Source organism: Stenella coeruleoalba (assembly GCF_951394435.1).
Source record: "Stenella coeruleoalba genome assembly, chromosome: 16".
NCBI lineage: Eukaryota > Metazoa > Chordata > Mammalia > Artiodactyla > Delphinidae > Stenella > Stenella coeruleoalba.
The window spans coordinates 24,422,917-24,448,337 of record NC_137162.1 but is presented as its reverse complement, the minus strand read 5'-3'; the positions used below and the strand labels follow the sequence as shown (position 1 = coordinate 24,448,337).

Genomic DNA, 25,421 nt, shown 5'->3' with positions numbered 1-25,421 from the left:
TCAGGCTATATAAATTTTTGTGTGTGTGTGAATTTAGAAAAATGTACTGTATATTCTTTGGGGTAATATTGATTGGCATTACTATACTGATGTAACTCCTGCCTTCTGCTGTGATAATGAACAAAGACTCCAGGCCGAGGAGAGAGCTTGGGGTGAGTCCTTGGCTGGGGTGATTGAGGAACAAGAAGGAAGAGGTGGTTCTCACAAATTATGTAAATACCAAATATTAACTTCTTAGATAAGATGTGAATGACCATCCTATTAACCTCCCAGTGTTTAATTCTGTCATAACACCCTATGCGTATCTCAGATTATTGGTTGTATCCGTTCCTTGATTATCCATTTTATGGTGGAGTCACTCACTAGAGGTGAACTTGAGGGTAGGGAATGCATCTTATTCTTCTTTACATCACTAGTGCTTTTACAGTGCCTGTCATAGATGGGTCCTCAATGCATGTTCAGTGAGTGAATGAATAAGTAGGTGAGTGGATGAATGAGTGAACAGAAGGGTACTCTGCTCACTTTATGAAACTAGCAGAAATCTTGATATTGAAATAGAAACAAAAAGAAAGCTATAGACTTAGGTCACTTATGAATAGGTATGCAGCATCCTAAATTCTAGCAAACCAAATTCAACGGTACATGAAAAGAATCATCCAGTATGACCAAAGAGGGTTTATCCTGCAACTGCAAGGATAGTTTTCTACTAAGAAAACTATTGCTGGCGGTATGGAAATGTAAAGTGTTACAGCCATTTTGGAAAGCAATCTAGCAATATCTATTAAAGTTAAAAATATATATGTCTTTTGAGCCAGGTAGTCCACTCCTGGGAATCCATCTCAATAGAAGTAAAAAGACAAGTGCATAGGGACACATGTATAAAATGTTTATTGCAGCATGGCTCAGAGTGGCAAAAAAGTGGAAACCAAGTGAATGCCCATCAGAGGGGAGGAACTGAGTATATGATGGTTCATCCACACTGTAGGGCATTATGTCCCCTTCAAAGAGAATGAATTAGAGCTAATCCACCTGATTTCCACGAAGTATTACTAAGTGATAAAAATCAAGGTGCATAAAGGTATATAAGAGGATCCCATTTTGCTAAAAAATAAAGACCAAACTCAAAAAGCAAAAGGAAAACAAACAAATCCCTGTATCTGTATATTCACTAGTTGAACAGCTGTGAACTATATTACTTCTTTTGAGTTCAGTTTCCTTGTTTGTGAAAGTGGGGTGATGATAATGCACATCTCATAGGATTTTTGTGAAGATTAAATGAGTTAATACATGTAAAATTCTCGGTATATAGAAAGTACCTGAGAAATATTAGCTATTGTTATGATGATGTTATAATGATGACTTTAGTAGACCTAAATAGAATATGCAGAATTCAAAGAAAATTTGGAAGAACACATAGTAGATTATTAACCTGGTTACTTTATGTATCAATGAGGGATTGATGTGGGTTGAAGGAAGAAGGAAGGTCAAAGTAAATAAGGAAAAGGAAATAAAGGTATATTTTCCATTTATGCATTTATTTAGAACTGTGGCACATGGGACTATGTATAAAGAAATAAAATACTTGTAAAAGGAAATATTTATTACTAAGTATATCAAATCAGTAGACCCAATAATGCAGTGCAAAATAATATATGCTAAAAAGACATTTACTAAAATTTAATCCCATCCCTCCTTAAATATAAGCCTAAGAAAACTTTGAAAGGTGTTTATTTAAAGATATAAAGGAAAATATATTAAACACCAGCCATCATTAACTCTGATGGGAAAACATTAGAAGAGGGTTTCTTGAAGTATATTTTCTGGAATACTAACTCCACAAGTGGAGTAAAAGAATTCCCTCGTGCAGTGGTTTGGGAACATGACGCTCACAGATAGTCCACACCTGATTCACAGTATCGGCATGGCAAAAGGCCTAAGTCCTTTTTGACCTTTAGGTTCTAGGTAAAGTGCCTCTTCTTTAGAGGAAACCCTTCTTTCCTTCTCTGTCATATTGCTCTGCTTATTTCTTTCAACTGTAATCATTAATTAAGAGAACTCCACTGAAATGCAGTGAAATATTCTTAAGAATTTTCTCCTGTGTGTTCTGACTGTTGTTAGATCATAAGCTCCATTGATTTAATCAGTCTTCCTGCTAAATTTTTTTTTTCTTAAGGAATTTTTGAAGAAGTTTGTCCTTAGAAAATCAATTTCTGTGGCCATTGCAGCTGAGAGTCATGATTACCTTATTTCTACTGTATGGATTGCTTGTTGAGAGGTATAGGCTCATGGTAGAATTTCAGGCCTCAGTTCTTCATACTTGCAAAAAGGAGGCAGTTATTCTTTTTTTTTTTTTAATTTTTGGCTGTGTTGGGTCTTCATTGCTGCACGTGGGCTTTCTCTAGTTGCAATGGGCAGGGGCTACTCTTCGTTGCGGTGCACGGGCTTCCTATTGCGGTGGCTTCTCTTGTTGCAGAGCACAGGCTCTAAGCACGTGGGCTTCAGTAATTGTGGCACACATGCTCAGTAGTTGTGGCGCACGGGCTTAATTGCTCCGCGGCATGTGGGATCTTCCTGGACCAGGGATTGAACCTGTGTCCCCTGCATTGCCAGGCGGATTCTTAACCACTGCGCCACCAGGGAAGTCCCGAGGCAGTAATTCTTGCATCTTATCTTGCCTAGAAGTGTTTCATGCACAATAGAACACATATTTTTATGAAGTCCTTTGGGTTTCCCTGATGGAGTGAGTTTGACATTGGCAAGACAGTGTTATGACTGCTATCAGTGTTCAAAGGCCACTTTTCTTTCTCGTGGTCAACCTTATAAAGCCATGAGTATGGCCAAACAGCTAAGTTATCTCTTATCCTTCCTAGTGCTTTGTGTTAAGATCTGTTTAAGCCTGTGCTTCTTTTTTTTTCTTTCCTTTTTTGGTGGGTGGGGTGGTCAAGAGAGGTTTTCAGAATTGAAGGAATTTCTTTACTTTCTTTTCCCTCTTGTGATCACAGAATAGCTGCGCTAAGCCTTCATGCTTGAGCAGAACTCCGGCATAGATAAAGTATATGTTTGCCCCTCATCAGCTGGGCTGAATGTCTGTGTTGTACTGCAGTGATTATAGCCACAGTCACATTTTCTGATTGCTGGCATTTCTACGAGCTACCCTTCGATAAAAAAATCTCTGTTTGTCCTGAACCGATAACCACAGATGGGCTATTCAACCATCTTTATTACTTCTTTCTCCTCCAGGTCCTCATGAACATGGAAGGCATAAAAGTCCGTGAAATGCAGATTTTTGACTACAGGAAAAAAATCGCTGAATCAGAGACTAAATTAAAACAGCAACAGAACCTGTATGAAGTTGTGCGGTCAGACAGGAATCTGTATAGCAAAAATCTGGTTGAAGCTCAGGTAAAGAATATATTTATGTCTTTACATTTTGATTCTTCCCCATCCTGGGTTTAAAGCAGTTTCTGTTATCCTAATGGCAGGATTTAAAATAGATGCAGAAAGAAATATCGTGGAATTCACCTGAAAGAGAAGATCAGTTTATGCAGAACTGTCAGATTGTTTGAAATGGAAATAACGAAACTTGATTGGATGTGAAGATCATGGTGCTGGTTTTAATTATTATGTAGAATTGCCATTCTCCTCTTTCTAATTTTTAAAACTGCTAATAGCTACCGTGACTCAGAGGGGAGCAGTATACACTTGTCATTTAATTGCAGAGCTTTGCTTTGTAATCTTTTAGTTAAAAATGCTTGTTGTGATTCCAATTCCTCTCTTGTACAGTGAAGAATAAAGTGTGTGTGTGTGTGTGTGTGTGTGTGTGTGTGTATGACATATTCATTATGTATACTTTATCTCATGAGAATATTTGCAAAGTTAATGCTATAAAGTACTTTGAGGTTGATGGGCACAAGATACAAAGGAATAGCCCAGTTGAGACCATTGTTTTGAGTGAGTCTCCCTTAAAAGCTCTTGAATGTGTTTTGAACTTCCATAGGCATGGTGATGTCTATTTAATTCACTTTCAAACATTTCTCCTTTTATTCTGTTAGGATGAAATAATGGAAATGAATAGAAAATTAAAGATTATGACTCATCACGTAGATCAATTGAAAGAAGAAATCTCAGCCAAGGAGTCAGCACTTGCGAAGCTACATCTGGAACAACAGCACATAGAAAAGGAGAAGGAAACGTTGAAGGTACACACCTTATAATAAAAGCAATGAACCAATAGTCAATCGATTGGACCTATTGGGGCCAGGCTCCATGCTCATGGAGGGGAGTAAGGGGGCAGGAAAAACAACCAAAGCACCTGGAGGATGACCTCCACCACCTCCAGGTCAGTCTTCCCTAGAGGAGTGCTCTCAGGTAGAATGGGGAGGGGCCGGTGCAGATGCAGAGCACCTAGTTTACCTGTGATGGCTATCATGGCATCAGTGCAAGAGAACTTAGCAGGTCCCAGGAAGTCCTGGAACTTTCAGGCTGACCACAATCTCTTTGCATTTAAAGCCCAAGTCCAGCACTTTGCCTGTACTCAACCCTCCCAAACTCCTCCCTGGGGCTTCTATAAGGCAATGCTGGCAGGACCCTTTGTCCCTCTGTCCTAATCCTTGTTTACTTCATGTGCATGTGCCTTTGCTGCCCTCAGCATCATTAACTACCAGGTGTCAAGCTTTGTCCTCACTTGATTTGCCCTCAACTAGGTTCATTGTTCACCTTACTTCTGTGAATCTAAGAACTTTGCAGCCACTCCTCTAGGGAATCACCTTTGTCTTCACACGTATTACTAAGATATATACTTTTAAATCTACTAATTTAGAACATTCTATGTCTACTAATATAATATAAAGACTCTTCCCCAAAATACATGCCAAATAATTATACCATATCAAATCCTTGAACTAAATGTTTTACTGTACACATTCACTAAACCTAATGTATTTTCCTTTTCCTATCAAATCCAGTAGATTTCCCTTCTAATCCATTTGACCAAAGAATTAAAAAAGGAACTTCTAAGAGAATAATGCCACTTTTATTTTTTGCATATGTTTATGAGCCACTTGCAGGAACTTTCTACAAACAATGAGACTGGTTACCTCAGTTTCTGCATATAATTAACTTCAGAGATAGTTCCTATCTTGAAAACGTGTATCTCGTGTTGGACAGGTTTAATGCCAAATTTCCTTGATTCCATGATGCCATAGATTGACCTATGCACTCTCAGTTTAATAATAGGTTTTGTCAACTTAATGATAGGTCTTCATGGAAGCAGAACTACTACATTAAATTAAGATACGTGAGGTTTGAGAAAGATTAAAATGTAACAAAAGTGCCTTTACAATAGAGATATGTTAATTGATTTATTTACCTAAAACTGTCATCTCCCCACTCTAGTTCATGACAGAAAAAAACAGAAAATTCTGTACTAAAGTTTATTTACATATAAAGAAACATAAATATATTTTCTAAAATTTGAAAATATCCTGTGTCTTTGTCCTTATTTTCCTTGTTTGAAAACAGTTTTATAGAAGGCAGTATGTTTCTATACCACCCTGGAGTCTATAGTGGGATGGGGTTTATTTATTATGGGCTGAATCAGAAGAATCTTATTGTAAACGTTGCTTCACCCACGGGCTTCATGGACCCACGTTAGCAAGGCTTCAGTGTAACTTGACTTGGTACATCATCTCTTCGTTTCAGAGGATGACATTGATCCTCATCTCTTACTTTCCCAAGTAATGCTCTTCTCAAAAGATTAACTATTGCTGCATAATGGGGTCCAAGGTAGACAAAATCCTGCTTTAGAATAAGTAATGTCCTATGCAAAAAAGCAATTACTCCTGATTCCTTAGTTTGACTTTGGTTAATATTGGTTTCAATTACACTCTCCATCATTAGACATCTACACACATAGCTCCAAAGAAGCATCATAATAAAATAAAGGATAATAGGGTCCTGTTTTTTGGTCCTGGGCCAGCAGAGTTGGCAGCTTGTGAATAAGAGAGATGATTAAAGGGCTTCTGCTCTAGAGAGTCTGCTCTAAATGAGGAATCCTAGGTCTGGATAGCTTTGGGTCATCGATTATAGGAAGATGGTTGCTTTGGACTTGCTGTGAAACTAGGATGCCTTTTCCTCAGGTTTTCCCATTAAGGCAAGAATTAGGAACAGAAAAAGGCTGCCTCCTTGATTTATTATTTGAGGTTATCCAAGGGGAACTTGCAGTGGTGCTTTGACTGGATAATTTTGGCCTATCATTAAGCCCATTTGACATTCTTTAGAAAAATGTGACAGCTTGAACGTTGAGTTTCATTTAGCCTCTTGACTTTTTTAGCCTCAAAGATGAATCACGTTTACAGAGGTCTCTGGATTTCAAGCATCTGAGGTTCGCGAACCAAAACCCTGGAGGGGAGGGCAGATTTTCTAGTAACTTTGCTCCATGAGAGACATGTAGTTTATTATTATGAGTTCTACAAAGCTATGTGGCTACATAATCCCTCCCGGAAGGGCAAGCCCTAGCCTGTTTGGTAGACCATGAGATGCCTTTTGACAGGACAACCCAATTTACTGCTTCTCCAACTCGACAGACAATCGTCCGTAATAGGTCATCCCCATCCTCATTCATCTCCCTCAAAAGAAAAGTCTTGCTTCTTCCATGTTTCTTTTTCCTTTTCAGTTGCTACCAGGCTCTCCTGACTCCTCAGGATTCTAGACATTGTCAGCACTTGATGGTTATGACAGAATGTCAGTAGATCTTTGTAGATGTTGCTGCATCTGCGTTCATCTGCCCATTGTGTCCCCGTCTTGTTTCATCAGCACTAAAGGGGCCGTCTCATGTGGAGTGTCTGCCTTCCAGTCCTAACAAGCTCTCGATTCTGTTTGTCACCTCCCAATCATCCCACGTCAATCTGACAGCACTTTGACTCTTGGTGAATAATTCAGCAGCAAATTCTCTATGTCCAGAGCTCAGCATCACATTAGCAACTGGCTTCAGGGCACCATATCCTTGTACTTAGTCGACTCTCTAGAGTGACACGGATGGGAACTGTCGGAGGGGAGTGGGGGAGACAGAGAGAAAGCCTAATTATTCTCATGGCCAGAAGACTTTAGGTGGTCCTATTTGTTCTGCTAGAAATAAACAGATGGTTTCTGTGAAACCCAGTGAATGTTGGGATCCTGTATGAATGGGTGAAACTCCCTCAAGTATGATTCTTGAGATATGACTTATGCCTGCAGCAAGATTGGATGATATATATTCTGTAAACACCTGTCACAAAACTGTAAAATTGTAGAGGCAGTGACTAAAGAGTGTGTCCTGACATTGTGTTACAACTTCATACCTTGGGTCCCACCTAGAACATTACTTGATGAGCTTTTGTGTGCACAGTAGTTGTTACCATCTTTCCTGGATGAGACAGCTCAGAGTTACAGCTGCTAAATGCATTAGACCTAAGGTATTTTGTTGATGTTAACATTTGCTGCCAACATCTAATGGCGCATCTTGTTTACAGCCCATAAATTTATGACATAAGGAGACCACTCAGAATTTTGATATATTATGAAAAAAAACACCCAGCAATGCCAAACACATGAATGGTTTTACATTTCAGACAGATACTTTTACACACCATTGATTGCATTTTAATATAACAGCCATTTCATTTTGTTCTGCTGATGGATTCTGATCAGCTCTCGGCACTTAGGAACAGGGAAGTGAATGTCACACATCTGGGAAAATAAAAGTTTTATTAAAGAAAGCATGAGCCCAACGGGTATTTTATTGCTGTCTTTGCTGTCACCTTAAATGATTATAGAAGTAGCAAGGCTGGTTCTTCACTCTCTTTCCTAACAGGCAATCCCCCAAAGTGGTAAACACTAGACCAGATCTTTTCTCACTAAGTATTTCCTTTTGCTTATCCCTGGACCAAAATATATTTCATGAATGAACAAACAAAACATCATAAAGGAAACTCTGGGTTTTACAGTAGCTAGCTGCAGTTAGTTTGTGACATTACAGGTCTTTTGCTAGGTGCATGGTATCTTGTACTGTTTGGATACGTCTGAGCTATTCAGTGAATGACTCTTGGTCTTCATGGATTAGAGGCAGGCTGCAACTAGAGTTGGGTTGGTTCGCAGGCACTCACTGGGCAAATATTCGGTGTTCTGTCATCCCAATGACATTTCTGGGTGGATGGAGGTGGGGGACCCAATACATTCTTGAAGGAGAAAATTATTACTTTTTCATTTTCACTTGTTGACCTGCAGGCCATTGAAAAGTTGGAGCCTTTTTTTTTAAAAATAATATTTATTTATTTGGTTGTGCCAGGTCTTAGTTGCGGCACATGGGATCTTTTAGTTATGGCATGTGAGATCTTTAGTTGCAGCATGAAAACTCTTAGTTGCGGCATGTGGGATCTAGTTCCTAGACCAGGGATTGAACCCAGATCCCTTGCATTGGGAGCGTGGAGTCTTAGCCACTGGACCACCAGGGAAGTCCAAAAAGTTGGAGCCTTAATATTGTCTTGTCATCTCCCTTGTGATTTCAGGCATGGGTGAAAGCAGAATTCTTCCTGCATTTTTCCTTCTTGTGTTGACCTGGTTGTGATACCACCTGTCCTTCCTGTATGGGCTTGGAGGCTCTCGAAGACTTATTCTTCTTTCCTTTACTATGATTAACTTTGTGGCTCCCCGTTGCATACTGTCCACAGCACATGGCATACAGGGCCCTTCTCAGGTTGGCTCAGCTGTTTTACCAGCCTTACCTCCTGCTATTCCCTACCTAATACTCTAACTCAGCCACATTGGATGCTCTGCTGTCTGGTCAACACACCAGGTACTTTACAGTTTACATGCCTTTGTTCACACAAGCCTGACCATTGACTGATCTCTCCCCAGCACATACCTCTCCATTTTAGAAATAACTGTCAACTGCGAAAACCCTGACTGATTTTTCCCTCTAAACCCCAGGAAGAAATATGAACTCTTTCCTGTTCTCCCATGTCCTTCTTCACACAGTAGAGAGCATTTCCACACCGTAGTGTAGTTGGTTATATTTGTCATCTTCGATGGGTGGCGAATCCGTCATGTCTTACTCATTTTCTGTATTTGACTTGGAACTATTGTGTGGTGATAGCAAAGGGGGCAAAAGCTTTGGAATCAAAAGATCTAGGATGGCATTTCAACTCTGCTACTTATTAGCTGTGTGACCTTGGTCAAGTTGATTTGTTTTTCTTTGTCTCTGTAATTGCATTTGTGAGATGGGGATAAGAGTACTGAGGCAAAATACCTAATATCATGCCAGGGATATTGTAAGCCACAAATATACTTGTGGAATTGAAGCAAATGTGTCCTTTGATGAGGGGAATTTTCCTTCTGAAAATGACCAGTTCATAGCATGCTTTCCCCATCACTCTTAGGATTTCCATGTAGCCTCAGGAGCCTCAAGATCTGAGTTCTCCCAGGAAGCCTTGCTAACAACTGCAGTCCTCTGACCTCCTGTAGCATCAATTCACTGTCTGTGTGATAATACAGATCCTGGAACATTATTGCCTGGACTTGTTAATATTTGCATAATACTTATATATCTTATCTTCTCATCTAGATTGTAATCGTCTTAAGAGTAAGATCTATATATCTTTTTATACTATAACATCTCTTCTGTTCCATCAAGATGTTTTATATGATAGACCCTTGGTTGCTATCTTTATTAATTTAAGTGTTGCTTGTAATAGGCTTTATCTCTGCAGTTGATATGCTGGTGGTATTAGGACTGTTATAGGAGCTGGTACATACAGAGCTGCCCTCACCCAACCCCCCACCATGCTGCTCCCCACATCCTTCTCTGTACTATTTGTGAATTTTCCCCATGTTTAGCTGGTAAGAGAACTGCTGCTGAATACCAATGAGGTCCCTGCTATACTTATATAGAAAAATGATGGAAATCCCTCAAGGGCACAACTCATAGAATAAAACATGATCACCTTTATGTGCACTGTTGTTTCTTTACAGGCTGTGTGTGTGTGTGTGTGTGTGTGTGTATGAAGCTTGCTTTGCTTGTGAGGATGATCAAACCATGCTAAATGAAACATCACAGGGAAGTATAAGAAGCACACTGTCCATCTAAATCTGGGCCCTGCCGTCCTGGTTTGTGCTGTTACAGAGCAAAATTGGTCTTTCACTCTTTGTCAGGCTGAGCTGCAGAAGCTGAGACAACAAGCATTGGAGACCAAACACTTCATTGAAAAGCAGGAAGCCGAAGAGAGAAAACTCCTGCGAATCATTGCCGAGGCTGATGGGGAGAGGCTGAGACAGAAGAAGGAGTTAGACCAGGTAAGAACATCTCACCAGACCTGCAGACCTTATCAGCAGACACAACTGTTTGATGCAACTCTTCACAAAGCCTCATTCTTTTCTAAGCTCTTCCCTTCAGTCTATCAGAAGAACAGCCCCAGAGGCCCACCTTCTGTTGATGGATTATGAAATATTCATTCATTTATTCAGCTCCTATTTATGAGCACTTACTATGTGTCAGCCACTCCTCTAGGCTCTGGGGAATGCACTGACCAACAAGAAAATAAGGTCCCTGTCCTCAGGGAGCTTACATTCCAGCATAATATAATTGCCCGTGTATAATTACAATGAATAATTACATAATTTGGAGGGTAGAAACTTAAATGCTTTCAGAGATCTGGCAGGTTAAGAAAAAGAGACATTGCCTAATGCAAGACAGTAAGGAATAGTAGAACTTGGCAAGAGTTAGCTCACCCTAAAGGCATTCAAATTTAAACACTTATAATGTGTTGGAGAAAACCAACCAAGCAAACAGGCATGGGCCAAGGATTATTGTATTATTATTATTATGGATGATTTGTTGTACTCTTTCCAACAAGGCTACCAACTGTCATGGGAGGAGTCCAGTGTTGGTTGTCTAGCAGACTATTTCCAGGGCCTCACCCACTGGGTGCCTAGCACATGTGGCCATTGGATGGGTGTTCATTGACAGACTGAATGCTGCTGCCATGATGAAACGTGGGACTTTTTGTCCCCTGGTGGCCGTGCCCTTCCCTACCTTTCTAGGTCATCAGCGAGAGAGATATCCTTGGGTCACAGCTAGTCCGTCGCAATGATGAGTTGGCTTTGCTCTACGAGAAGATCAAGATCCAGCAGTCCGTGCTGAATAAAGGCGAGAGCCAGTACAACCAGAGGTTGGAGGACATGAGAATCCTCAAACTTGAGATCAAGAAGCTTCGCTGGGAAAAGGGGATTCTTGCCAGGAGTGTGGCTAATGTTGACGAACTCAGGTAATAGAAGACCCCCTGGGAGCTGAGCACACAGCACTCTGTGGGGAGCTCCTGAAATGACCTTGTGTTCCTCCTGTTGGTCATTGAAGGTCTTTATCAAGTTGCATAAAATAATTTTTTTTATGTTGAAATGATTAGCAGATAATGAGAACAACTTTTCCATAATCCAGAATCTATATCGTGCCCATTCTATGTCACAAAAAATGAACTGGTTTCCTTTCAGGGGAACATAAGCAAGTGCAAAAGCATTTTTTGAAAACTTTATTCTGGATTTAGAAAAAGAAATTTCAAGTCAAATCATAACCACAAACTAGTTACAACTCAGAAAAAAATTCCCCCAGTGAGATTTTTAGCATTTCTTTAATAAGGCAGTATGCAAGAAATGGAGCATCAATATTTAAATTGAATCCTGGTAACGTCTGCATGTCTTTTTCTTGGAATTACATGCAGAATGAAAAGAGGGGAAAATTTAATTTTACACTGTTTGAAAACTGTGTTTCCTTAGAAGGCGGCCAGATATTACATCTCACTCTTGATTTATCTTCTGCGGCTTTCATTTGAGCTTAGTGTGCCTTCCCTTTGCTTTAAATCTTACAATATACAAGATCTACTTTCCCTTTGGGAAAACATCACCATATTCCATATAGGCAATTGCAGGAAACCACATAATAGGTCTGGTGTTTTCACAGTAGCTATCTTATTCTCCACAGACTTGTAGATGAACAGTATCCTTGGCCACCTTGGGACAAGGACACAGTTTGGATCTACTTCTTAAATTAATTGAATTAGATAGTTTTGGTATTTAAATGCAGTGAATATGTTCAGGAAGAGCAAGGGAAGTTGCCGCCATCTTGGATAGATCAATACTCTTTTTTCTTTTAAAGAGTTGCTCATATTTCAGACGATGAAAGTAGTACAGATACATTGTAGAAAACATGGGGCATGCAGAAAAATTATGAAGATGTGATTAGAAAATCTCTCATAAGTTTACTATCCAGAGATGCTACCATTGACATTTTGGAGACAAATGGGTTCATTCTAAGTAGCTATTGAATGATCTCCAGGACCATCACTAAACTTGCCAGCCATGTGTTATTTTTATTATATACGCAAAGGACCAAATTCTACCCATTCTCAGTCAACATTGCTGGTTTGTTGATAATAGATTTTACCTTTCTTTATAATGGGAAGACAATAAAAATATTGGAGGCAAGCAGGCATGAATTCCAATCTCAGACTTGTCACCTACAAGCTGTGTTACCTTGGGCGAATCACTTATCTGAGCTTAAGGCTTGCAGTTAAAATTAAACACGAAAAGGAACGTAATATGCCTAGCACAGAGTCTGGTACAAAAGAAGCCATCAATAATAGTAGCTAACTTGCCCTTCGCTACTGATGACACTCTAGAAAATCGTAGTGTTAAAAATATGGTTTTAATTCTAAGCAGCTTGAGCTCCCTGTTGAGTGAACATTATGCAGTTAATTCTAATGGTTTGTCTTGCTAATGAGGGGAAGTTGTATTATTGGTTTAAATGAAGCAATTAAGTAAAAGAGATGGCTTAGTATTAGTAATCTGCGCACACGCAGCAGATGAGGACAGATAATAATATCCTCTTGCCCGTGTCAACACGAGTGCTTGCCTCTTCTCCACCTCCCAGCAGAGCTTCTCTTTCAATAGGGTGGCAGCCAGCTCACTGGATACTGTGGATGGCTGTAGCACGTTACCTATTAACTAGAGATTCCTACAGATTTTAGAAGTGTGTTTGAGCCAGAGCTAGTTCTTTGGGACTTTTTCAGCCATCTGTGTAGTTGCGGAACATGAGAGAAAAGATCACTTCTAATTTGGTGTTTTTCAATGCTGGCTACACATTAGAATTACCAGCAGGACTTAAAAAATCTATGAAACCCAAGCTGCATGCTAGACCAATTAAAGCAGAATCCCTTTGGGGGTTGGGTCCAGGCAAAGGTATGTTGTTAAAAGTTCCCCAGGTGATTCCAGTATGCCATCAGGGTGGTGATGCGCTGCCCTAATTGATGTCAGGTTCTCACCTGAGCCTCAGTCTCTCGCATTCAGATGCCATACCTCATGGTGGAATGTGGCTTGTTTTCTGCTACTGTAGGAGACGTTTAGACACATTGAACAATATTTTGAAATCCTCATAATTTACCTCCTCCCTCTTCTTTCCATATACTTCTAAAATTCCTTGGGTATCCAGAATCATAATTCTGAAGCTCTGGTACTTTTTTTTTGTAAAGCTGAAGCTGAAGTCTGCACTCTGCAAGAATTGATATCATCTGTGTCTTGCGCAGATTAGGAGGCTAGTCTCAGTGGTCCTGAAGTCGCTCTGATCCCAGCTTTTTGTATAAGATGGAGTGGGCACGTAAAGGATATTCAAATGGGTGGAGAACTTCTTTGCAAAAGAAAGTTTGTCTTGTTCAGGCAGGAGCTTTTTCACACGCAAAGGGAATTCCTGAAGGAGAGGACAAGATGCCGAGCCCTGGAGGAGGAACTGGAGAACCCCATGAACGTGCACAGATGGAGAAAGCTCGAGGTAACATTCGGGGGAACCTTCCTCCCACCCCCAAACCTCCTTCTAACCTGCTTGTCTTCTTACCTAAAGCACAGTAAGAAGCATGTTTTTATTTCATACTATGCCATTGTCACCTAAAATCCAAGGCTAGATCAAATGTAAATTGGATTGTTCCAGATTTGGGTTTTGTTTTTAAAAGTCTTGGACAAAATCCTTTCTGCCTAAAGAAGACCCAGTGAAAGCTGTGAACTGGCCTCACCAATTGACATTGATTATTATTATTTTTTGTTGTTGTTTAAGCAGTGTTTGGTCAACCAGCTATTTTGCGGCTACCTGTTTGTCTTGGATGGTTAATTGCCTTCAGCTGCGCTGGCTACCAGCGTCTTCGCCATCTTTCAACTGGCCTTTGCACCCTTTTATTTCCCAAAGAAAATAGGGCTTTTGTGAACTTGCCCTCTTTTCAAAGAACTAGCATTGTGTTAGTCAAACTCCTTCTTTTAGGATCTGGGAACACAGCCAAAGTCCCATTGGTAGGTGATGAATAATAAACCTCATATTTTATTTTATGACCTCCTGATAGACATTTCCACCAGCAGATAACAGTAACAGACAAGCTCTGCTTATTCAAGAAAAAGATGCCCATCTCCTTTAGTTGTACCCAGCAATGTGGGTGCCAGAAGGGGCTTTGACTAAGTGAACAATTAGGGTGTTGGGAGAATAGAAGTATGTGATATAAGAAAGAGCAGGGCAAGGGGAAAAAACAGCCAAGTAGGTTTTTGTTTTCTATTTTCACTTTTTCCTTTAAATGAAGAAAGCATTAAGGATAATGCATTATAAATTGTTATGTAAACATGAGGCCTGAGTTTTAACGACATCCAGTCTTGCCAAGTGAATGTGTGCCAAATCTACTTCCAAAATATGGATATCGGTTGGCACTGCCTAGTATTTCTTAAGCAAAGTTATAGTCAATGGAATATCTCCCCCCACCTCTTTTGGACCCTCATTTATTCCTCTTCAGACGCCAAGAGTGGAGTAGCTTACTAAATAACAATAACATGGATGCACTTGGAGAAGTGGAGCTGAAAATTTAATTTAATTTAATTAATTTATTTTTGTGGTAGCTTTGATTGTTGCACTTTTTTTTTTAATTGGAGTACAGTTGATTAACAATGTTGTGTTAGTTTCAGGTGTACAGCAAAGTGATTCAGTTATACATATACCTGTATCTATACTTTTTCTAAGGAGCTGAAAATTTTAAATTCATTTACTGTCACATTAGTTTATTCCATGTGTTTTCAAGCAGATCTTTAAAGTTTCCAATTCCATGTCAATGTCTATTAAAAAAATTAGAAAAGAGACTCTGGGAGGTAGTTGAAAATATTTAGCTGCTAGATTAATTCAGAATGTCAGTACAGTTGAAAGTAAAGCTTTGGTTCAACGTCTAGAGGACAAATTATCAATATATAACTGTAGATCTTGTTTGAATTGTACACATATAGCTATTGAAGGCGCATCAGAGCCTTACGGATTGATAATGCCGTTTGAGAGCTAAATGCCATGGTCCTGTTCTGCTGCCAATTATTAGCAGATGTTCACATCCTAGAAACTTTCCCCATCATAGGCTGTAATGAATCTTCTTGTTGACAATTATGGAAGGAGAATCCTGAAAACGAATGAATTAGGGAACCCTGTCTCATTCCTATGGAAACAGAAATGATGGTAGGGAAAACCTCAGAGCATAGTAATTAAGAAGCCCAGGCTTTGGAGCCAGGCATATCTGGGCTTGAATCCAGCTCTGACCTTTATCGGTGTGGGTAAATGACCTCCTCTGAGCCTCAGTTGCCTTATCTGTAAAAGGGGAAGATAATACTGTCTAGTAGGGCTGTCATGTGACTAAAATTTGATAATGTATGAAAAACACTTAGCATAGTGTCCAGATGGCGGCAGGTATCTGGCCCAGGAGGTACCCAGAACCAGGTATCTGGCCCAGGAGCTACCATTATTGCCGCTGTTGTTATTATTTCCCCTGGTGGAATAAACATACTCACTTTCCATTTATTGGCTAACTAGAGCCAAACATCAGTCTGTTTTGATGACTCTCTCATCTGTTGTACTTTTTATTTTTATTTTTTTGGTTCTAATTCTTTCTGTATTGGGTCTACATCTTTGCAATAGATTTTAACAGAACAATAATTATTTTACATAGGGACCTCAGTGCTTTGAAACTGATAATTTCAGCTGCTTTATTTTGCTTCCGTCGAGTAGGCCAGTGACCCCAGTACCTTTGAGCTGATACAGAAAATTCATACCCTGCAGAAGCGTCTCATCAGCAAGACAGAAGAGGTGGTTGAAAAAGAGCTGCTCCTTCAGGTAGCATTTCCATTGTCTGTACTCATCGAACAAGTATATTTTCTTAGCACCATCATCTCCAGGACAATGTTTTCAGAATTAGTTATTTGGCAGTGTTGCATGCCCCATTTTTAACTGTAGATGGCAACAGGGACTCACACAGAGAGAACAAACAATCTGATTAATTGGTCTTTTATGCTGCCATCACTGATATTTCAAGAATTCTAGAAAATTAAGTTCAAGGCTACACTTACTGCATTGGGTAATGTGAGCTCCCCGCTGCTCTGCAGTTTTATTCGTTAGATTCTTTTAAATACTTTTCTTCATATCTTCATATGATGTGAAATGCCATGATTTTGACTTTGAAAACTAGCTTTCACATAGAGCGCAAATGTCCTCTTGAAGGTTTGTGAGAGTGAAATGGAAGGAAAGGTATCTTTTTGAGGATTTTATGCAGTAAGTTATTCTGGAGCAATTAACAATGGTAACAGCCTTGTGGGCCTGTATCTTTGCAAGTGCCAGTTGTCACCACCATCATTTCCTTCATCACCATTATCATCATCGTGCCAGATACTGTGCTGGTGGCTTTATCTCCTTGTCTCAATTCCTCTTCACAGTTCTGGGGTTGGCGGTTGTCATCCCCAATCAGCGGATGAGGATGATGAACCTCAGGAGTTTGGTGTCGATACAGAATATAAGCTCTGGTGTTAGGTGGCCTGGGTTGGAATCCTGCCTCTGCCAATCTGTAGCTGTGTGAGGTTAACTTCTCTGCACCTGAGGTTCTTGATCTGTATTATGGGACAATATAGAACCTATGAAAAGGGATGTTGTTGGGACATTAAGAGTGTGCAAGACTAATGGCTCAGGATCTCCATCTTTGACATCATACCTTGTCCTATTTCGTGCACTCACACAGATGCTCCTGGGCTGCCTGGGTCCTAACTCCCCAGATGTGGGGAGAGAGCTCCTATACTTTGCTCCTGGCCAATATCCCTGATTTCTGAGGGCACTCCAGTGTGGGGAAAGCCTGTGATTCTCCCCGGTAATAAAATTAACCAGCACTTGGTAGAGATTTCTAGAATATAAGGCTACTTATTCCCAGTAGTGTAACCATTTAACTTCAGTAGCTCCCTATGAAACTGAGTAATTCAGTGAAAGGAAGAGCATGGCTTCACTCTACAGGCAGGACAGAAACTAGCATGTAATTGTGCCAAAAGAATTAATTTATCCCCCTTCATTTTAGCTGCCCTCAGTCATAGTCTCAGGTTTCATCACTCTCGTTCAATCCCCACACGGGGAAAGCATGACACCTCAATGTCCTCGGTCACCGTTTATCATGTACCAACAACAGTAGCTCCCTCTTTTGCCTGGGCCTTCCGTGTGGCTGGCCTCATGGAAGGTCTGTGTCTCTGTTCATTGTTTTCTCTACAGTCAATGAAATCTGAACATGGGATGTGTGTTGGATGAAATTAAGAAATTAGTGTTGATTATATAAGGTGTAGTAGGAGTGTTATGGTTATGTTTTGTAAAAAAAAAAAAAAGCCTTTTTATAAGAGAGATGTATTGAAGTATTTACAGATGAAATGATACATAGTCTGGGGTTTATTTTAGAATTTTCCAGCAAAGAAATGAAGAAAGGGGGAAGGGATCGGAGACACATGGTTATGGAGATGGAGGACGGATGAAATAAAATTGGCAAAATGTTAAAAATAAAAGGCATGTTGAAAAGAGGATTGAAAGAGCTTAGCATTATGCTTGGCAAATAAATGACCAATTATTCTTATATTTCTAATTCCAAAGCCCATAATATTAACCATACATTGGGTTCATTCTGTTCTTTTTCTACCTGGTTAAGGTTGGTGCTCAGCTCATTAATGTTCAGCCTGCTTTTCTAATATAACTAAGCATTTACAGGTACAAAATGTCCTTGAAAAACTTTCATTTCTTCCTGCAGGTTTTGAAATGTGGTATTTTCATTTTCATCTAGTCCTAAATATTTTCTATTTTCAAAATTATTTCTATTTTGAGAGTAAATCTTAAAAAATATCCACTGTTTCTCCTATGATAATTAAAAGTACAAATTTAAATTTCTAAAAATATAGGTATTTAAGTTATCTTTTAGTTATTGATTTCTCACTTTTTGCATTGTGATCTGTATTATACTGATTCTTTGGAATTCATTGAGACTTGTTTTGTGACCAGCTAAATAGTCAGTTTTATTTATTTATTTTTTAACCAGCTTTTAGTTTTATTGATCTTTGCTATTGTTTTCTTTGTTTCTATTTCATTTATTTCTGCTCTGATATTTATGATTTCTTTCCTTCTGCTAACTTTGGATTTTGTTTGTTCTTCTTTCTCTAGTTCCTTTAGGTTTAAGGTTAGATTGTTGGAGATTTTTCTTGTTTCCTGAGGTAGGCTTGTATAGCTCTAAACTTCCCTCTTAGAACTGCTTTTGCTGCATCCCATAGGTTTTGGATTGTGGCGTTTTCATTGTCATTTGTCTCTAGGTATTTTTTGATTTCCTCTTTGATTTCTTCAGTGATCTCTTGGTTATTTAGTAATATATTGTTTAGCTTCCATGTGTTAGTGTTTTTTACGTTTTTTTCCCTGTAATTGATTTCTAATCTCATAGCACTGTGGTCAGAAAAGATGCTTGATATGATTTCAGTTTTCTTAAATTTACTGAGGCTTGATTTGTGACCCAAGATATGACTTATCCTGGAGAATGTTCCGTGCGCACTTGAGAAGAAAGTGTAATCTGCTGTTTTTGGATGGAATGTCCTATAAATATCAATAAACTCTAGCTGGTCTGTTGTGTCATTTAGAGCTTGTGTTTCTTTATTAATTTTCTGTTTGGATGATCTGTCCATTGGTGTAAGTGAGGTGTTAAGGTCCCCCAGTATTATTGTGTTACTGTGGATTTCCTCTTTTATAGCTGTTAGCAGTTGCCTTATGTATTGAGGTGCTCCTATGTTGGGTGCATATATATTTGTAATTGTTACATCTTCTTCTTGGATTGATCCCTTGATCATTATGTAGTGTCCTTCCTTGTCTCTTGTAACATTCTTTATTTTAAAGTCTATTTTATCTGATATGAGTATTGCTACTCCAGGTATCTTTTGACTTACATTTGCATGGAATATCTTTTTCCATCCCCTCACTTTCAGTCTGAATGTGTCCCTAGGTCTGAGGTGGGTCTCTTGTAGACAGCATATGTATGGGTCTTGTTTTTATATCCATTCAGCAAGCCTGTGTCTTTTGGTTGGAGCATTTAATTCATTCACATTTAAGGTAATTATCTATATGTATGTTCCTATGACCATTTTCTTAATTGTTTTGGGTTTGTTTTTGTAGGTCCTTTTCTTCTCTTGTGTTTCCCAGTTAGAGAAGTTCCTTTAGCATTTGTTGTAGAGCTGGTTTGGTGGTGCTGAATTCTCTTAGCTTTTGCTTGTCTGTAAAGCTTTTGATTTCTCCATCGAATCTGAATGAGATCCTTGCCGGGTAGAGTAATCTTGGTTGTAGGTTCTTCCCTTTCATCACTTTAAGTATATCATGCCACTCCCTTCTGGCTTGTAGAGTTTCTGCTGAGAAATCAGCTGTTAACCTTATGGGAGTTCCCTTGTATGTTATTTTTCGTTTTTCCCTTGCTGCTTTCCATAATTTTTCTTTGTCTTTAATTTTTGCCAATTTGATTACTATGTGTCTTGGCGTGTTTCTCCTTGGGTTTATCCTGTATGGGACTCTCTGAGCTTCCTGGACTTGGGTGGCTATTTCCTTTCCCATGTTAGGGAAGTTTTTGACTATAATCTCTTCCAATATTTTCTCCGGTCCTTTCTCTCTCTCTTCTCCTTCTAGGACCTGTATCATGTGAATGTTGCTGTGTTTAATGTTGTCCCAGAGGTTTCTTAGGCTGTCTTCATTTCTTTTCATTCTTTTTTCTTTATTCTGTTCCGCAGCAGTGAGTTCCACCATTCTGTCTTCTGGGTCACTTATCCGTTCTTCTGCCTTAGTTATTCTGCTATTGATTCCTTCTAGTGTATTTTTCATTTCAGTTATTGTGTTGTTCATCTCCGTTTGTTTGTTCTTTAATCCTTCTAGATCTTTGTTAAACATTTATTGCATCTTCTCAATCTTTGCCTCCATTCACTTTTCGAGGTCCTGGATCATCTTCACTATCATTATTCTGAATTCTTTTTCTGGAAGGTTGCCTATCTCCACTTCATTTAGCTGTTTTTCTGGGGTTTTATCTTGTTCCTTCATCTGGTACATAGCCCTCTGCCTTTTCATCTTGTCTATCTTTCTGTGAATGTGGTTTTTGTTCCACAGGCTGCAGAATTGTAGTTCTTCTTGCTTCTGCTGATAGTCAGTTTTTATAACCAATGCCTAGGTTCTTGAAAAAGATATGTATTCTCCAAATGTTCAAGATTCGGGAGTCTATATGATGTTTGTCAGACCAACCTTGTTAATTGCATTGTCCAAATCTATATCTTTCCTAATTTTTTTGTCTACCTAATTACAGAAAAAAAGTTTGGAGATTTGTCTATTTTTCCTTGTAGTTTTTGGCCTTAAGTACCTCTTAAATTATGTTCACAAGGTGAGTAAAAGGTTATAGTTAACACTTCTTCCTGTTGAATTGTTCCTTTAATATTATGCAAGAACCCTCCTTAATCCTTAATGCTTTTACTTATAAAATTGTGTGATATTAATATAGCTTTACCAGTTTTTTTTGCATCATTTTTCTGTACTTTTAAACTTTTGGTGTCCTTATATTTCAGTGAGTCTCTTGTAATTAAAAAAAAACCTAATCTGATATCTTTGTTTTTTGACTTGTGTGTTTAGTCTATTTATATTTATTGATAATTTTAGGGTTATTTCTACTTCTTATTTTCTATTTACCCTGATTTTTTTTTTAATGCTCAAAAATAGTGTGTTCCTGCTTTCTCTTGGACTGAGTTTTCTTTATTCCCTCTTTTTCCCTCCACCACTCATTTCTCTCTCCTCATTACTCCCTATTCTCCTTTTCCTGGTGTATTTATTTATTTTTGCTGAATAGTACCACCGCTCAGTGTAATTCTGTCTCTCTCTGATTTCCTTAAAAATTTAACATGCATAGTTGACATCAAGTCTAAACAAATGTAAAGTTGATCAATATCCTTATCCTTCTTGCAAACAGTGCAGGGACTTGGAATGTTTTAACTCCAGTTACCTCCTACAGTCTTCCCAGTATTAGTCATCATCATCAGTATTTTATAGAGTCTATGAATTATTTATTCAGATTCACCAGAATATTTACCAGTTCTTTTGTTTTCTGTTTCTTCACCTCTCCAGTTTCTTACCTCTAGGTTCCATCTCCTTCTTCTTGAAGTGCATCCTTTCATAGTTCTTAAAATGACAAATTTTTCAATGACTAACACTCTCTTTTGCTTGTCTGAAAATGTATTTATTTTGGCCTTACTTGTAAATGGTTAAGTTGAAACCCTGTTTTCTACTTGTACTTTGAAGATGTTAGTCCTCTGTGTTAGCTTTTAATGATGCTATTGAGGAGTCTGCTGTCAGTCTAATTATTATTGCTCCTTTTTAAGTATCCTGCCCTTTCTTTGTTTGATTGTTAGAGTTTCTCTTTGTCCTTCATGTTCTGGAATTTCAGCACAATGCATTTGGTATGAATTTAGTTTTAATTACTATGCTTAGGACTCATTGTGTTTCCTGAATCTGAGGATTCCTGTTGTTAAAAAATAAAATTTAACTGAGTAAATTTTAAAGATATTATTGGATTTTTCCAACAATTCATGAATTGGGCAACATTCCGTCTAGCAATTAGAAAGGAACTCTAAAGAGCTGTACAAAATGGAAAACTTTTATAGGCAGAAGGGGGCAGGACAAGGAGGTTACTAGCAAAGAGTGAGTGTCTCAGGCAAGGTCACCTTCCTTTGGGGTACAGGGGTCTGTCAGGCAGATTTCCTCACTGACCAGGAATGACCAGTGCTGACTGGGTAATTTCAAACTGACCAGTTGAGATTACATTTCTAGGAAAGGCTGAAATTGCAATTGGGTTAGGCATTAAGTCTCAGTTTGTTGATGTGGGCTTAACACAAGTGACTGCATTTTGGGCCTTTTGTCTCTTTTTTTAACACTGTGTCTTTGAATAATCTCTCCTTTATCTTTCTATTTTCACTCCTTCTGGAACTCTTATTAGATGTATGTTGGACTTCGTCCCATTCTTTTTTTCTTGTCTACTGACCTCTGATATTTTTCTTCTCTTTACTTATTGTGTTACATTTTCTCAGCTTTATCTTCTTGTTCACTAAGTCTCTCTTGAGGTGTGCTTATCTGCTAATAGCCAATCCATCGAGATTTTATTTTCAATAATTTAATTTTTATTTTCTAGAGATTCTTTTTCACATATGACTGGTCTTTGTTGATAGTGTCTTGATCTTTTATGTTTTTATTCCTTTCTTTATGTCTTCAATTAATTGAAACATTTATTTTAGAGTCTTTATCTGATTGTTCTATTATTTGAAGGTCTTGGAGGTCTTTCCTATTGTTTACTGTGACTGCTGACTTTCATTCATGGTGGACTTTTTCCGTTTGTGTTGGATTTTGGATTATGAACTCATTTTCAGAAAGGCTTTATTTATGGAACTTGGAAATGGTCCAGGTTAAGGGTATGTCCTTTCATTTGTTTCTGTCGGATGCTGTAAGAGATATCACTTGCTTAGGATAATTTTTTATGTTAAATTCTCATTTTGGGGCTTTCTAGACTACCTGGTTGATGTATATTAGAACTCTAAACTCTTATGATAGAAGACCCATGGATACGAATTCTCAGGGTAGGCATTTTTTTCCCCATGCAGAACCCAGGAGAGATAGTTGGATTTCCTTGTGGTCTTCCTGTCCCGGTGGGTGAATTTCTCTTTGTTGTCTATTTACACTGAGGTTGTAACTCTTTTAAGTTCCTAACTTTATGTGGAGGAGTCTCAGTACTATCTACCCACTTCATGCAGGCTCAGTACCTCATCTTTTATCCTCTTATGGCCATTAAACTCCAAGCCCCTTGTTCAGCGAGTCCAGCCATTTGTCCCAGTCAGCCCCCAAGGGAGCGCTGCAGTTTCTGTTTACTGCTCTAATACGCAGTTCACCCTTTGATTTTGACATTTGAGGATCAAACTACTTGCAAACTCCATTTTGTGATTAAAAGGATGTGTTGTTTTGTTGAGCAAGTCTAATGCTTTGTGGACTTTAGTTTTCAGGTTATTTAGTATGCCATAATGCCATAAACGGAAATTTCTTGTTTATTCTAATCCGTAGTTTTCTCATCCATAAACTGGGACGATAAGTACCCACCCACAGAATTGAGTGGAAGTGCACATACAGGTTGATCAGAGTGTTTAGTTATCATTAACATTATGGTGATGATTGTTAATATTATTAACCAAAAAGCATGTTTTTCCAGGTCTCCAAAGTTTAATATCCTGCTTCACTCCCCTTTGTCCAGTTTCTCATTTCACCTTTCTTTTGGATGGTTGGGCTGCCCTGGATCTGCTGTGAGTTTTCTTCCAGAGCTTGCGCATCTGCTGACAAGCAAGCCTTGGTATCTTGGTGAAACACCGGGTGCTCCACGGGGTTTGACAGTTTCTCAATTTCATCTGTTTTATTAAATTATGAGAGAAGTTCTCTAAACTCACAACAGAACATTTTGCAATTAGGAAGATTTTTGGTGGAATTCTTAGTATCAGAACATTTTTAAAGTGATTGTTTAATCTGTTACATGGTGCTGAAGAGCCCCTATCATTTCCCAGCAGCAGATGTAATGGATGTTTATTTGCCCCCAATAGACTGTGAGTTCTTTGAGGAAAGGCACTTGTTAATTAATCCTTCTAACCCCAATGCCTGATACAGAACCAGGCATATAATAAGTGCTCAGTAAAGATGGACAGGCTCTTTGCCTGGGCAACTCCTGTTCACCCTTTAGACCTGAGACTAAATGCTCGCTCCTCAGGGGTCCCTCTTAGGTCTCTAGGTTAGGTTTCTTGGTACACGTTCCCATACCTTGACTTTGCTTTCCTACCACTGTCACACTTGTAATTAATGAAATACTTGCAATTGTGTGCTTAGTGACTTTCCTGCTAGACCATAAGCTTCACAAAGGCAGTTCCCATGTCTATCGCAATGATTATTTCATCCCTCGCAAATATTTATTTAGTGACTGATTCAATGTTGCAAGAACGGTGGTCCTTCAATAAGTGATGTGTCCCACAGTCATTTGAGTTCTGTCTTTGAGCTCTGAGAGGTTATGGGAATTATTGTTCCTGTTGCCTCTGCATTTGTGTTATTAACTTCTAACTTTGCAGGAGCCTGGAATTTACTGTGGTTTACAATGTTGTGTTAGTTTCTGCTATATAACAAAGTGACTCAGCTATATGTATACATATATCCCCATGTCCCCTCCCTCTTGTGTCTCCCTCCCACCCTCCCTATCCCACACAGAGCTGATCTCCCTGTGCTATGCGGCTGCTTCCCACTAGTTACCTATTTTACATTTGGTAGTGTATATGTGTCAATGCCACTCTCTCACTTTGTCCCAGCTTTCAGCTTTCCCTCCCCCCCGCACCATGTCCTCAAGTCCATTCTCTATGTCTGTGTCTTTATTCCTGTCCTGCCCCTAGGTTCTTCAGAACCTTTTTTTAGATTCCATATATATGTGTTAGCATACGGTATTTGTCTTTCTCTTTCTTACTTACTTCACTCTGTATGACAGACTGTAGGTCCATCCGCCTCACTACAAATAACTCAATTTCATTTCTTTTTATGGCTGAGTAGTATGGAAAGCTGCTGCTTCTTGGCATCTGGGTCCTGCCCTTTCAAGGTGAACTTTCTCTAATTTAATTTTATGACTGGATGCAAGTTGGTTTACTTAACTGTAAAGTGGCTTGAATGATAAGAGGGTTTGGATGGATCTGTGCAAATTATTAGCTGTGCAGGGAGAGCAAACCTCATAGAGCACATTTTTAGATAATCCTTTGGTAGGATCCTCATTTTTCTTGATCTTCTGATTGTCTTACATTTATTGAATGTTTACAGAGGGTTAGACCTTGTTCTAAATGCTTTGTGTATGTATTATGTCATTTAATCATTGTCGCACCCCAATGAGATAAGAGCTATTATCTTTCCCTTCACAGGCAGGAAACATGAGGCACAGAAAAGTTTAGAGACTTGTCCCCAAGGCCACACGTCTGGCATTTGG

At 38.9% G+C, this 25,421-nt stretch overlaps 1 protein-coding gene across 1 annotated transcript in view; it reads left to right on the top strand.

Moving 5' to 3' along the window:
• The window catches only part of CFAP58 (cilia and flagella associated protein 58), a 110,796-nt gene that overhangs the window by 26,806 nt on the left and 58,569 nt on the right, over positions 1-25,421 (top strand). Inside the window, exons 9-14 of the mRNA XM_079899392.1 lie at positions 3,241-3,402; positions 4,053-4,199; positions 10,186-10,326; positions 11,074-11,297; positions 13,738-13,849; positions 16,094-16,198. Coding sequence (XP_079755518.1) covers positions 3,241-3,402; positions 4,053-4,199; positions 10,186-10,326; positions 11,074-11,297; positions 13,738-13,849; positions 16,094-16,198 — 891 coding nt within the window. The remainder of the gene's footprint in view (positions 1-3,240; positions 3,403-4,052; positions 4,200-10,185; positions 10,327-11,073; positions 11,298-13,737; positions 13,850-16,093; positions 16,199-25,421) is intronic.